The sequence below is a fragment of the Apostichopus japonicus genome, chromosome 23 (assembly GCF_037975245.1).
Source record: "Apostichopus japonicus isolate 1M-3 chromosome 23, ASM3797524v1, whole genome shotgun sequence".
Classification (NCBI taxonomy): Eukaryota; Metazoa; Echinodermata; class Holothuroidea; order Aspidochirotida; family Stichopodidae; genus Apostichopus; species Apostichopus japonicus.
The window spans coordinates 12,370,351-12,383,065 of record NC_092583.1 but is presented as its reverse complement, the minus strand read 5'-3'; the positions used below and the strand labels follow the sequence as shown (position 1 = coordinate 12,383,065).

Genomic DNA, 12,715 nt, shown 5'->3' with positions numbered 1-12,715 from the left:
ACGAAAAAACAATGTTTTAATTCCCTTTTTTATAACTTTCCGGTGTGCTATTTGGAAAATTAAAAAAATGTGTTGCTTGGTAACATATAAACTACATTATATATGAAAATGAGAGATTTTTTTTCTGTCACTATCGTTCTACTTTAAAAGAGATGTTATTGTGCAAAGTAGGTTTATGAACATATAGAGGGATATATATTTGGTGACAGTGTGACTCGTGATGGGATATCCTGGTGACAACCGATATTCACACAGACGATATTCTGATGACAGAACAGTGTGTCCCATAAAGGGATATTCCAATGAAGGACAATATGACCCTGAAAGGGATATTCACAATGACAATATTCAGATTACAGAACAGCGTGTCCCAAAAAGGGATACTCCAATGAAGGACAATATGACCCTGAAAGGGATATTCTGTCAACAGACAGTGGGTTACATGGTAATGGGATACTCTAGTGAAGGACAATATGACCCTAAAAGGGATATTCTGTTAACAGACAGTGCGTTACAAGGTAATGGGATACTCCAATGAAGGACAATATGACCCTTAAAGGGATATTCTGTTAACAGACAGTGCGTTACATGGTAATGTGATACTATAGTGAAGGACAATATGACCCTTCAAGGGATAATCTGTTTACAGACAGTACTGACAATGTGATACTTTAGTGAAGGACAATATTAACCTGAAAGGGATATTCTGTTTACAGACAGTGCATTCAATAATGGGATACTCCAATGAAGGACAATATGACCCTTCAAGGGATATATTCTGTTGACATAAAATGTAATGCCTTAAAGGGGTACTGTAGTAGCAGAATTTGATCCACAAGGGATATTTTGATTTCAATACAAGGGGTATTCAGATGATGGGACAAAGTGGCTGTTAAAGGAGTATTCTGTTGACAGACAGTGTCACCCTTAAAGGGTACTCCAGTGATGTAACGATATGACACTTAAATGACCATGACTGTGAAAATGATGTTTAGATGACAGGACAAATTGACTATTAAAGCAATATTCTGTCAACAATTAATGCAACACAGAAATGACAAAAATATCTTGTTTTTAACTACGTCTTAGCTAATTTTGGTTACTCTGAGGATTGTGGAGGCTTTCTTATTCCATTTCTTAAATGTTCAAAAAAAAAAAAATCTTATCTTTTGTCATAATCAATCATGTCCCTTTAATATTCTCCCAGCAATGATTTCAGTAGATGTAGAATGTTTTGCTCTGTTGGATCCAAGACTTAATTGAAATGTCAATCTCATGTAACAATTTTGTAAAATTTAATTGTTGTTATCTATTAATATAATGAATTTCCACCTCAATTTTCTTCCCTGTACCACCCCCACTCTCCTCCCCCATTCCTCCCCCATTCCTCCCCCAAAACCCCATTGTTTTTGTTTAGAAATTGGAAGTACCGGATGGTCTGCAGCCCACCGATTCCTGTAAAAGAGGCTGGTGGATTAACCCATTAGGCATCGAGCATCCAATGAATCCCTTGATGATGTTGTCGGCGGTCATACCTGCCTTCTTGGCTTTTATCCTGATGTACATGGAAACATTAATCACAGGGTAAGTGAGGACAGATTATAACTCATGAAAAAATGTCCATCATTAAGATTATAATTGGCTTAGCAATGAGTTAAAAGATTACTGAATCAAAAATAATCAAATTTATTTTGAGTCAGAACACTCAAGTTTTTTTCTTTTTTTGTGTTTGTTTGTTTGTTTCACTTCAAAATTTGGAATGTGTGCTTTTTAGTCTTCTATATAAAGCAGAAACATTGTTTCAAAGACATTTGCTCTAATTTGTGAGTTTGTGTCTGTCGCCCTCTTACCTCAGGGATTTCACCCAGTGTGACCTTCCCAGCTGTATGACATGAGGAAAGTCAATATATTGCTTGTTATGGTCGTTACAAAGCTTGGATAAATTTATTTATGATGCTCAGCGAAGAGGAACGGAAAGAAGTGGTGTGTGTGATGCTTTACTAGATTACTCTTGTCAAAAAAAGGTAGACTTTTGTGAAACATTTAATTCCGAGCTTCATGTCTGAATTTATCCAGCGAAATAAAATTGGTGTGTATTTTTTCTAATCTCCTTTTTGCCAGATTGATCATCAACAAAAAAGAGAACAAACTGAAAAAGGGGTCCGGCTTCCATCTGGATCTGTTCATTTTGGGTGGTCTTGCGTGTTTTAACGGCCTCTTCGGCTTGCCATGGGTGTGGGCTGCGACCGTCAGGTCGGTCACCCACGTCGGGGCGCTCTCCATCTTCAGTAAGAGCAACGCCCCCGGTGAGAAGCCACGTCTTGAAGGCATCAGGGAACAGAGAGTGACGGCCTTCTTGGTGAACGTCATGATAGGTTTGTAAAATAAGTCTCTTTTATATTCTAGCAGTTCTCTGGTTTTGAAAAGAGGGAGGGAGGGAGAAAGATTGGTGGGATCGTGGGGGGGGGTTGGCAGAAGGAGAGGCTAAAAAGTCTTCAAACTTGAAGGAATATGAATATGAATTATTACAAATGCGAAGGAAGTGTTTGTGGAAGCTGTTTCAGCTGTAGGAATAAAATGTGGCAAGATCTGTCATTTTACTACCAAAACTAGCTCCCTCCTCCTCCCATCGGCTCCCCTCCATGTTCCCCTCCCTTCCCTCTTCCTCCGCAATTTTTTTTGCTTTAAACATCTGCTGAAATTAACATAAAGACGTCATTCACCCGAGTAAATGTTTCTGTCGGTATTTTTTATACCTACCCACCGATTTATCTTATGAAAAGTTGTTTAAAAGTTTTCTTCTTCTTCAAGTTTTCCGTTGTTGCTATCAAATTCACTGATTCTCATATTGTTGTTTGAAATTGAGAAAGGTGGGGCCCTAAATTCCTGGACCCCAATTTCAGTCTGGATTGCACATTTGTCGGAACGTGAGGACATATACGAACAGGTCGCTGTTCCAAACCCTGCTTCGATGGATATTTTGTTTCATCTTTGCCTTTGTGCCAAAGAGACTTGCAATATCCTAGTTGACGTTCTTTTTGAATTGCCAAAGTACCTATTTGTTTTTATCCATTGAATCGTTAGGTCTTTCCCTGGCCTTAGCGCCGCTGTTGAGTGAAGTCCCTCTTGCTGTCTTATTTGGCGTTTTCCTCTACATGGGAGTCAGTTCTCTGAGCGGAATACAGATGGTGGATCGTACCAAACTTATCTTCATGCCAACTAAACATCATCCTGACGTGGCATATGTCCGTAAGGTAAGAATTTACGAAGAGAAAGAGAAAAGAAAAAAAACCCTTGTGACTTTAATATTACAGCATCAGTTATGAGCATCAGCATCAGTAAAAAATAATTTCTATTTGCAAAAAAAAACAAAACAAAACTAGATGATCGAAACTTTTGCTATCCGTGCAGGAGCTCATAGAATTAAGGCATTGGCCTAGCGTGTTGGCTAAAGCTTGACCTTGGGAAAATGATTATGAACTAGTGTTTTTACATTCAACATGCTAAATCTATATATCAGTATATCAAATCATTTTGTATCACTTTATACCTGTGTGTGTGTGTGCCGACTGTAACGCTGAATTTTCCGTGATCGCTTTTTGTTTTAAACTGAATGGTATCATACTCATTAAGTGTGAAAGAATGATAAAAGTAACCGACTATAGAAAACATTAATACTCGATCGCACCATAATTTGCATAAAAAAAGATGGAAATTTAGTCACACATAAACAGCCATTACATCAAAACTTTTTGACTGCACTTGGAGCAGAATGGTAAAGATATTCGCTAATTAGGAGTAGCTGACAATAGGTCGCGATCCGCTTCATTTTTCGTAGAACGAAACAGTCAGCACCAAGTTTTGCAGTTATATGATGGATATCGGGTGGCCGAGTAAAATAGTTACAACTCATGTTGCAAAACCAAGTGTTTGATGGACACTCCATATTGAAGGCACATTCATGCATTAACTCGCTCGCAAAGGTCTAACAGAGTTTTTCCCTTATTATTCTTAATTATTTAACTATTTAATTATTTGATTATAACTAATCTACATTTCTCCCCTTCCAAACAGGTTCGAAGCTACAGAATGCATTTCTTTACCATTCTTCAGTTGATATGCCTCGCCGTCCTATGGGTGGTCAAAATCAGCGCGGCCGCCCTGGCCTTCCCCTTCTTCCTGATCTTGCTGGTACCTGTCAGGATGGTCCTGCCCAAGATTTTCAAGAAGCAAGAACTCGATGCAGTAAGTAATAGAAAAATAAATAGATAAAACTTTGAGACGGTTGTACATACCTGCACACATAAGCAGTCACAAAATTTGTACAGAGAGAGATTATTTGTTTAATACTCCCCATGTTGACATCACTTCTGTTACCAACCTGAAGCTATCCCAGGAATCACCCAGGATTCATCACAGGATTCAAACTGATCTCAGGATTCATCACAGGATTCAAACTCATCTCAGGATTCACCCCAGGATTTCATCCCAAGGTTCAAACTCATCACAAGATTCACCCCAGGGTTAACCTTAAACCCTAACCCCAATGAATCCTGGGAAGAATCCTGGGAAGAATCCTGGGATAGGTTTGACTCCTGTGATGAATCCTGTGATGAATCCTGTGATGAATCCTGGGATGAGTTTAAATCCTGTGATGAATCCTGGGATTAGTTTGAATCCTGTGATGAATCCTGGGATTAGTTTGAATCCTGTGATGAATCCTGGGATTAGTTTGAATCTGTGATGAATCCTGGGATGAATCCTTTGATGAGTTGGAATCCTGTGATGAATCCTGTGGTGACCACAGATATTCATACAATATTATATCAAAATCAAGACTGTTCACGCTGTAGAAGATAAGTGGGAGGGGTTCCAATTTAAAGATCATTAGGAGGGGAGGACGGATTGGATCAAATTTAAAAAATATATAACCTAGTAGGGTGAAGAGGCTGCACTAAATACATAGGGTACACACCAGCTTACAGTGTGATGTTATTGGTATCCGCTGGCAAATTCAGAGGCAAAGATGACACAATCAAAACTGACAAATAACGACCTCCAACCTGCTACAAATGTTTGTTGACCACAGCAGTTTCAAAACCTTAAGATGTACAGTTAGCACAGTTTTGAATGATTACAGTGTGAACAGTCTATCATGCCAAAATTTCAAACTACGTGTTTTAAAACTTCTTTCGTTTGTTGGGCTGCCATATTTGTTCAGAGTGTTGTTCCACAAAACCTACTTTTAATTAATTTATTAACTTTTGATTTATTATTTGTACATACAGTACATGCTTTTTTGCTATTCTGTTGTTCTTATCCTATTTATAAATATGTACTTTCATGTATTTATACTGGATTTTTAATACACTTGAAACTTGATTTTTATAGAATATTGTATATGAATGTCTGCACTCACATCTTTGCTGTAATGAGATGCAGTCTTGTAAATTTGTTTGATACAACAGAGAACTGTTTCTTTCGGCTTCACTGTCGACTTTCTGTAAGCATTTAGTGGTGTTTCTGGGATGTTTCCTGCACAAAAAGTAAGACTTACAGTACGTATAAAATTTGTTGTTTGTTTGTTTGTTGCATTTGTATGACCCAAAATGGACTATTTTTGTTTACTCCAGCGATGACTAGCTTAATAAAAATATTATTCATCCGTCACCTAATTTTTTTTTGTCATATCATCTTTCTATATCTTTCCTTCTTTATTGATTTAATGATTGATTAATTGATTGGTTCGTCCGTCAGTCCCTTCGTTTGTGCGTCCCTCCGATTCTTTATCTTACATTTGTATGTTTTTTTTGCACCTCATTGCAGCTCGACAGTTCGGAGGCTGCTGATCTAGATCAGGAAGACGATGAATACCAGGAGGCTCATATGCCAATCTAAACCTAAAAAGCTCCTCCCCCTTTAAATTTGCCTCCTCTGTCGGACAGAGAGGACGGTTTGACCATTACGAAAAAAAAAATCAAAGATATTTTTGTTCCTTGGTATTAATTTCCTTTTTTTTTTTCACTTTAATAAAACACCTTCAATTTCTTTGATGCAAATTTGGTCAGTATTAAATTGATAAGCCATATTTTATAAATTTGTGAAAAAAAGGTGCTGATTGATTGATCTTCAAGTTGGCATTATATGCTTGTGTTCTATTTATTCTTTATTTCTCTTAAATTCAGTTATTTTAAGAGATAGCATTTACAATTTTTGCTAAAGATAACGTATGGACTTCAAATAATCTGACTAAAGTGAACTCATCATAATTTTGCAACTGACGGTTCTTTGCTTGCCTTTTTTGATGGATCTTGCCTCCCGATTTTGGTCTGTCAATCTCTCAATGATTTTCTTTTGTTTTACTTCAAAGACCAGCTGATCATTATAAAATTTTTGTACAAATTGTATCTAATGTAGACTTGTCACTTATTACAAAGTCGTTTTTAACCTACTGAGTTGTACTGTAACTTTAACATGGCCTTTCTGTATGAAATTTTGGACAAAAAAGACTTTGAACAAATTTTTGTCATTAATTTGTAAGCATTAAATTTAATCTATTGTCTAATTGTCTGTATTCAATTTGTACCGTGTCTATCTGTCTAAAATCTTGCTGGCAGCTGAAATTTTTGTGTTGTTTAATCAAATAGGCTTGTAACTAATTATTAATAATTAAGTTGTGTTTAGTTGTCAGAGAAAAATAGCAGTATCTGTTCGTACGATATCTCCCCAAGAACTCTCCTTTAATTTTGTCGTATTTAGCTTTGTCATGTATTTGTCAGTATTATGTGTTTCATATAATCGTGTTTAAACTTTTGGCCTATCTGTCTGTAAGAAATTTTGCTAGGACCTCTGTACCAAGTTTTTCGGATTTGGCTTCTCAAGTTGTCTCGATTTTACTTTGTTTTTACTTTTCATGATTTATTTATATATATAATGATATGGAGTCTGGAAACTGTATAAATTTGGTCTGATTTAGGTTATAATGTCATTTAGTGTAAAGTTGTGTTTGACTCAGTTGTCGGTATCTTATAGCCTACGTTTCGTGATGTAACCGCCCTCAGAATTCTGTGCAATTGGTCTTTGTTATTCACTAATCGTTTAAGGCTGTGTTGAAAAGTTTTTTTTTTCTTTCTGACATCTTACTTGTAAGGCATGCTTGAAGTGTGAGTTTCAAGTTTATATTGCATATTGTTTTTCTATCCACCCCCCAATCCCACCCCACTCCCCCCACTTCCCCCATTTTAAAAAAATGTTGAGTACAGATACAGTTTCTGGGTGTGATACTATCAACCTCAAATATCATTGGAAAGCATGAGTTACTTACTAGGCTGAACATTACTAGGCCCCAAATACTGATTTAATATTGTTCGGAACAAGTGAAATATTTATCTGCTGTTTACGAAACCAAATATCTTTCCTTCTGTTGTCCTTAAGAGGAATCGATTACAATTATTTCTGGCTTATCCTGATTGTGGGAAGGGTTGTTGGGGGGGAAGAGGGTTGTGGGGGGGATGACCCCTATCTGTTCTGGGAGACAAAAGCATTTTGAAGAATAATGTTCATTCCAGTATTAACTCTTGAACGGTTGTTTTTTTTTATCAAATTAATAGATTTAATATTGTTCGGAACGAGTGAAATATTTATCAGCTGTTTACGAAGCCAAATATCTTTCCTTTGTTGTCCTTAAGAGGATTCGACTACAATTATTCTGTTATTTTGGTAGGGAGGGTGTTAGACCACTTGACCTAACTTAGATTAGACAGTGGCAACTCAGCCCTACGAAAAGATACGACCACATTTCCTTTCTTCTACTTTTTTTTTATATTTGATATGATGTAATCGTCTTTATAGTAAGAGAATGGTTTATTGTTCCAAATTATGTCAAGGGAAAGGTGCTATCAGTTACTAGTGTAAATGTACTAAAAAAATCACCTATATTTTTTTCTTACTTGTTATTTAAATTTTATAATATGAAATTATTAAAACTCATCAGCTGTATATTTCTTTTTCATCAAGTCATGCCTTTCGATAATATCGCTGCGATTTACTAAACCTTTCTCAGGTCCCTCTGTCACTATTTACCAAACTGATTTTGTACCAATTTTTTTGTTTGTTTATACTTGCCTGTTCTTCATTGTTACTACCAAAGATGATAAGAAAAAACTCAAAACACAGTATTGTTTTAAAAAAAAACCATTTGGTGAAACAGTTATTTTGTTGCCTTTAAATTTGCAAATACCAGTACATCACTCCTAATAGGTTGGAGTGGGGGGGGGGGCGGGTGGGATTATTTCTTTCTTGCTTATGCACAGAGTAAAATGCATCTGCTTCTAGACAGATGAGTAAGTAGCCAGTGGGTTGGGGCCCTAGGGTTTGTGTAATTCTACATTTTTGAAATGCAACCAACACAATTTTTGTGCCAATAGTAGTAATTTGTAATTTAATTTAATTGTAGTTTAATTTCATATTGCATATAATCTTCTTTAATGTTTTAAGGTAAATTTCATCCAAATTGTTGATATCATTTTCTAATACCACCACAGTTTAATTACTTTTGGGAGTTGATTACTTTGCCTGTCTTGTTGTTGACTTGTTATTGTTTGCAACTCTCGTGACTATTACTAATTGTAAACGCACTGTACATGCGCTTATTTATGTAAAACTAAGTTTTTGTTTTGTTTTTTTTGGTCGGAGGATGTCGAGCCAAAATGTCAACTCTCACCATCATTAATGGGTATTGAAGCTAGGGCCATGGTCATAATTTTTTTGTTTTTTTTTACATCAAATGTAAAATCAATATATAATCATACTTTCTATGTGTGGCATTAGTTTCACACACTCTTACCTATATACTTTGCCGTCAAAAAATGTTACATTTAGATGTGTGTATACCTTATTGGAGGGATGGGCAGGGAGGCCAGTAACAACTGTTGCTGAACAAAACAACTCATTTTGTTATCCTACTCATAGATCAAATTTGTTTGTGTCAAGTAAATATATTGAACTGTTTTAGGCCAAGTATTGTATCGGGTATAAAATATCTTGTTAATACCGAAGTCAGTGAACTTTGTAAAAAGGGTGTTTTGGAGTTACGCAAACCTTGATAACCTGCTATGCTTTTGTCAGGGTGTACTGAAATCACAAGTGATTCTGTTTGACATTTCATCCCATCTTCTGAGAATGGAATTATTATTCTCATTTTTTTCATTTTAAGTCTTCCAAAATTTGAGATTCTTTTTCTTCAATTTACCATGAAGTGCTCTTTGGGCTGCTGTGTAGTTTTTCGTTTCTGCCAGACAATTTCTCTTAGAGGCTAAGAATGGAAGCACTGCATAAGATGCTGTCAATTTTAAGAAATATTATACATTTTTTGCAGCCTTAGTTGATATGAATTTGATGTTCATTCACTATTGATCTTACCAACTCCGAACAAAATTGATGTGAACGACAAAAGGCCTGGTTAAATGCATCAATCAGGTTTATGTTACTTTTTAAGAAATAACAAGAAAATATGCTGGAAATATGTAATTATGGAAGGTCTTTTGAACATTTTCACAAAAAAAAAATGCTTACATCAAGCAACTTTTCTGACGTGTACTTATGAAAGAACTTTTGAAGATATCGAGAGTGCCTTCGGGGATTTTGGAGACAAGAAACAATACGAAAAACCTTTGATTCCATATATGTTCACTTTTATTTATATATTTTTTTGGTTACGGATAAGAATAACAGTACATGTTTGTAAATTAAACATATAGAAAAAGTTAGTACAAAGAAAGACTTGTTGAAACCTGAGTCACACTACTAAGAAGATTCCAGTTTCAAAAATATATTACCAGCATGTGGAAATTATATTAATTAATTAATAAATAATTATAAAATTATTGACAGGCACATGAAGGCAACAGCAGTATGTTTTGTGCTTGTTTCTTCATTACAAAATTAATTAGGTACTATAGCACCAATGCCTTTCAATGATTCTACTGCTCATGCATTTACATGACAATCAAACTGACACCCGGTCATGATGTGTCACAAGGTGTCCTGATGTGTCCCGGCCACGATGTGTCCCGAATGGGGTCACGTACCGGTCATTGGTACTAATCCAGGTTTCAGCACTGGTCGCTCAAATTTGTGCTTCAACATTTGTCTTGAAATCCTTCTCGTAGGAAGATTAATTCACGAGGCAGCAATATGGTAATTTGCATAAACCATATTACTTAACAGTGAATATTTCATGTATGCTGCTATATAGTGGGTTATGTCACTGTGACAGTTTATAATAGCGTTCAATCGCAACGTTTGATATGAGACGCAAATATTTCACAACTGAAGAGTTTCCTAAGAAAAGGAAACCTTTCAGTTTGCCTAAAAACCATGATATAAAAAATGAGATATCAATAAATCATAAATTGATCATTTCAAATAAGTTCAATCAAATTGGCTAGAGATTTGCTTGCAATCAAGCAAATCTCCCAGACTGTTTTATCAAATGAGATATATATAAATTAGAAATTAATTATTTAATGCCATTGTAATTAATTGATTGATACCTAACACCGACACAAATGTCAAGATATATATTACAATGATATTTATAAATTTCACACAACAAAGTTCTTCAAAAGTAGTTGAATGTTTTACCCTCCATATTTTCTTTGATTATCCAGAATAGAAAATTTCCTTGTGTAAGCATGAAAACAATGTGCCTTAAAGACTTCTTGCTGATAATTAATGCCAAAATATAAACTTACAACATTTACTGCAAAACAAAAATATAAAGGAAAAATTTGTTTTGTCTCTGAGTGTGTTGTTGTTAAAAACGAAGAAACAATTGCCTAACTATTTTTGGAACTGGAAACCTGAGTAATTAATTGTCTCTCCCAAATAATCAAATTAAATGGGTTATTGTTATTATAAAAAGATTCAAATCTTGATCACGACGACCAGCTGTCACATGTACAGGAAAAAATCTTTAAATATTAAATGGTCCTAAGCACCAGATTAAAAAAGTATTTTTATAATAACCAAATTATTTTTCATTTTTTTTTTTCCATTTTCTTTCTGTTTGCAACTGATGATGAGGGTGCTCTCAGAAATCATATTATCTCTCCCTCTTGAAAATGTTTCAAATGTTTGATGAGAGAATAAAAAAAAAAAGGTTAAATACCTGATTTGTCAAACCATTATATGACTTTTTTCTCATTTCTTTAAACATGCTTGTCTCGGATAACGCTCGTTATCGGGGGAGTGAAATGATGCTGCGATACTCGTAAGATGTATCACTGGGACACGAAACTGTTGTTTAAATGTAAGCCCCACCAAAAAACTTGATCTTGCTGAAATAAACCCAACCCTTGGGTGGGTCTACAATGAGCTGTGTGGTAATTCATAACACAACTTGATGGAACAAGGTAACAACTTGCATTGAAACCTACTGAGGGGAGAAAGACCTGGTGTATTGTACGTTACTACGTTTGAAAAAATTTATATGATAAAAGCAAAATAATTTTCTTTTGACAATATCGCACATGCCATTTCTACCTTTTGTTTTGTTAAGGTAAAAACTTTTCGTTACTAGATTAATAATTCAATACACTTCTGTCCATATACAAAGTGTGGTTAGTTCTATAATATAACATGACAAGAAAATATTTACACAAGACTTAACACAATGTCCGAATAATGGGGGGGTGGGATCAAATATTGATCATGGCTCAAATAATGTTACAAAGGTGAAAACTTTGTTACTAGGTTAATTTTATATATTTCTGTCCATATGCAAAATGTGGTTAGTTCTATAATATAACATGACAAAGAAAATGTTTACACAAGACTTAACAAATTGTCCCATGGGGGGGGGGGGGTGTGAACAAAAATTGATTATCGCTCAAACTAATGAAGATGATTTACAAGACTGCACTGTTACAGAGATGTTACAGTAAAGTCTCATACATTTTCTCAATCTATTGCCTAGCAGTTTCAAAGTCAAGGACAATCGTTCATGCAATAACTAAAGGCTAGAGGTAGTTTATAAGAAAAGTCACCCAGGAAAGAACCTGGGCACCAAAATAACAAATCGACTGATGCCCTCTCACCCCCAGTCTCCTTGCATCGAGACCATGACTGTTACCGTGGTCAGGTGTGTATCACGATTCCCCTTGAAAGGGGAACATTAAGCTACACATAGCTAGAGGTTCAAACAAATTAACACATACACACCCATACATTGTGTGTGTAGTGCGCAAAGCCAAACTGCCATGATCTTATCTTGCTCTATTGCTAAAATAATAGTCTTAAGGCCCGGTCACACTACAGCGATATTTTATCGGAATACGGTCCGATTTTTCCGATTTTAGGCCGAAGAGTGAGGTTTGTGGTAGTGAATGTAATGAATGCAGTGGAATATTGGAATACCTACTTCAAATCTGAGGGGTTCTAGAACTGACTACATTCTGAAGTGACGTCACATCGAAAAACGATAAAAATTGGAAGAGAAATCGGATAGCTATCCGATAAAAGGAAACGGAGTCAATATCAAAAGTTAGGAGAGGGCTATTCCACATCGGAATGGCTCAACAGATAGCAAATCAGGTCCTTTATCACTGTGGCTAGAAGACCCGAACGGAAAACAGGCTGTTTCGATTCCTCCGGGAAAATCGGATAGTATTCCGATAAAAAATCTGTATAGTGATACCGGGCCTTAATACAAATT

General features: G+C 35.6%; 1 protein-coding gene across 4 annotated transcripts in view; it reads left to right on the top strand.

The window, feature by feature from the left end:
* LOC139965071 (band 3 anion transport protein-like) overlaps positions 1–11,189 on the top strand; it is a 43,938-nt gene extending 32,749 nt beyond the window's left edge. For all 4 annotated transcript variants that reach the window (XM_071967253.1, XM_071967256.1, XM_071967257.1 and 1 more), the window contains exons 19-23: positions 1,418–1,584; positions 2,122–2,375; positions 3,085–3,254; positions 4,075–4,245; positions 5,827–11,189. In XM_071967253.1, coding sequence (XP_071823354.1) covers positions 1,418–1,584; positions 2,122–2,375; positions 3,085–3,254; positions 4,075–4,245; positions 5,827–5,898 — 834 coding nt within the window. In that variant the 3' untranslated portion in view covers positions 5,899–11,189. The remainder of the gene's footprint in view (positions 1–1,417; positions 1,585–2,121; positions 2,376–3,084; positions 3,255–4,074; positions 4,246–5,826) is intronic.
* The last annotated feature ends 1,526 nt before the right edge of the window (positions 11,190–12,715 follow it).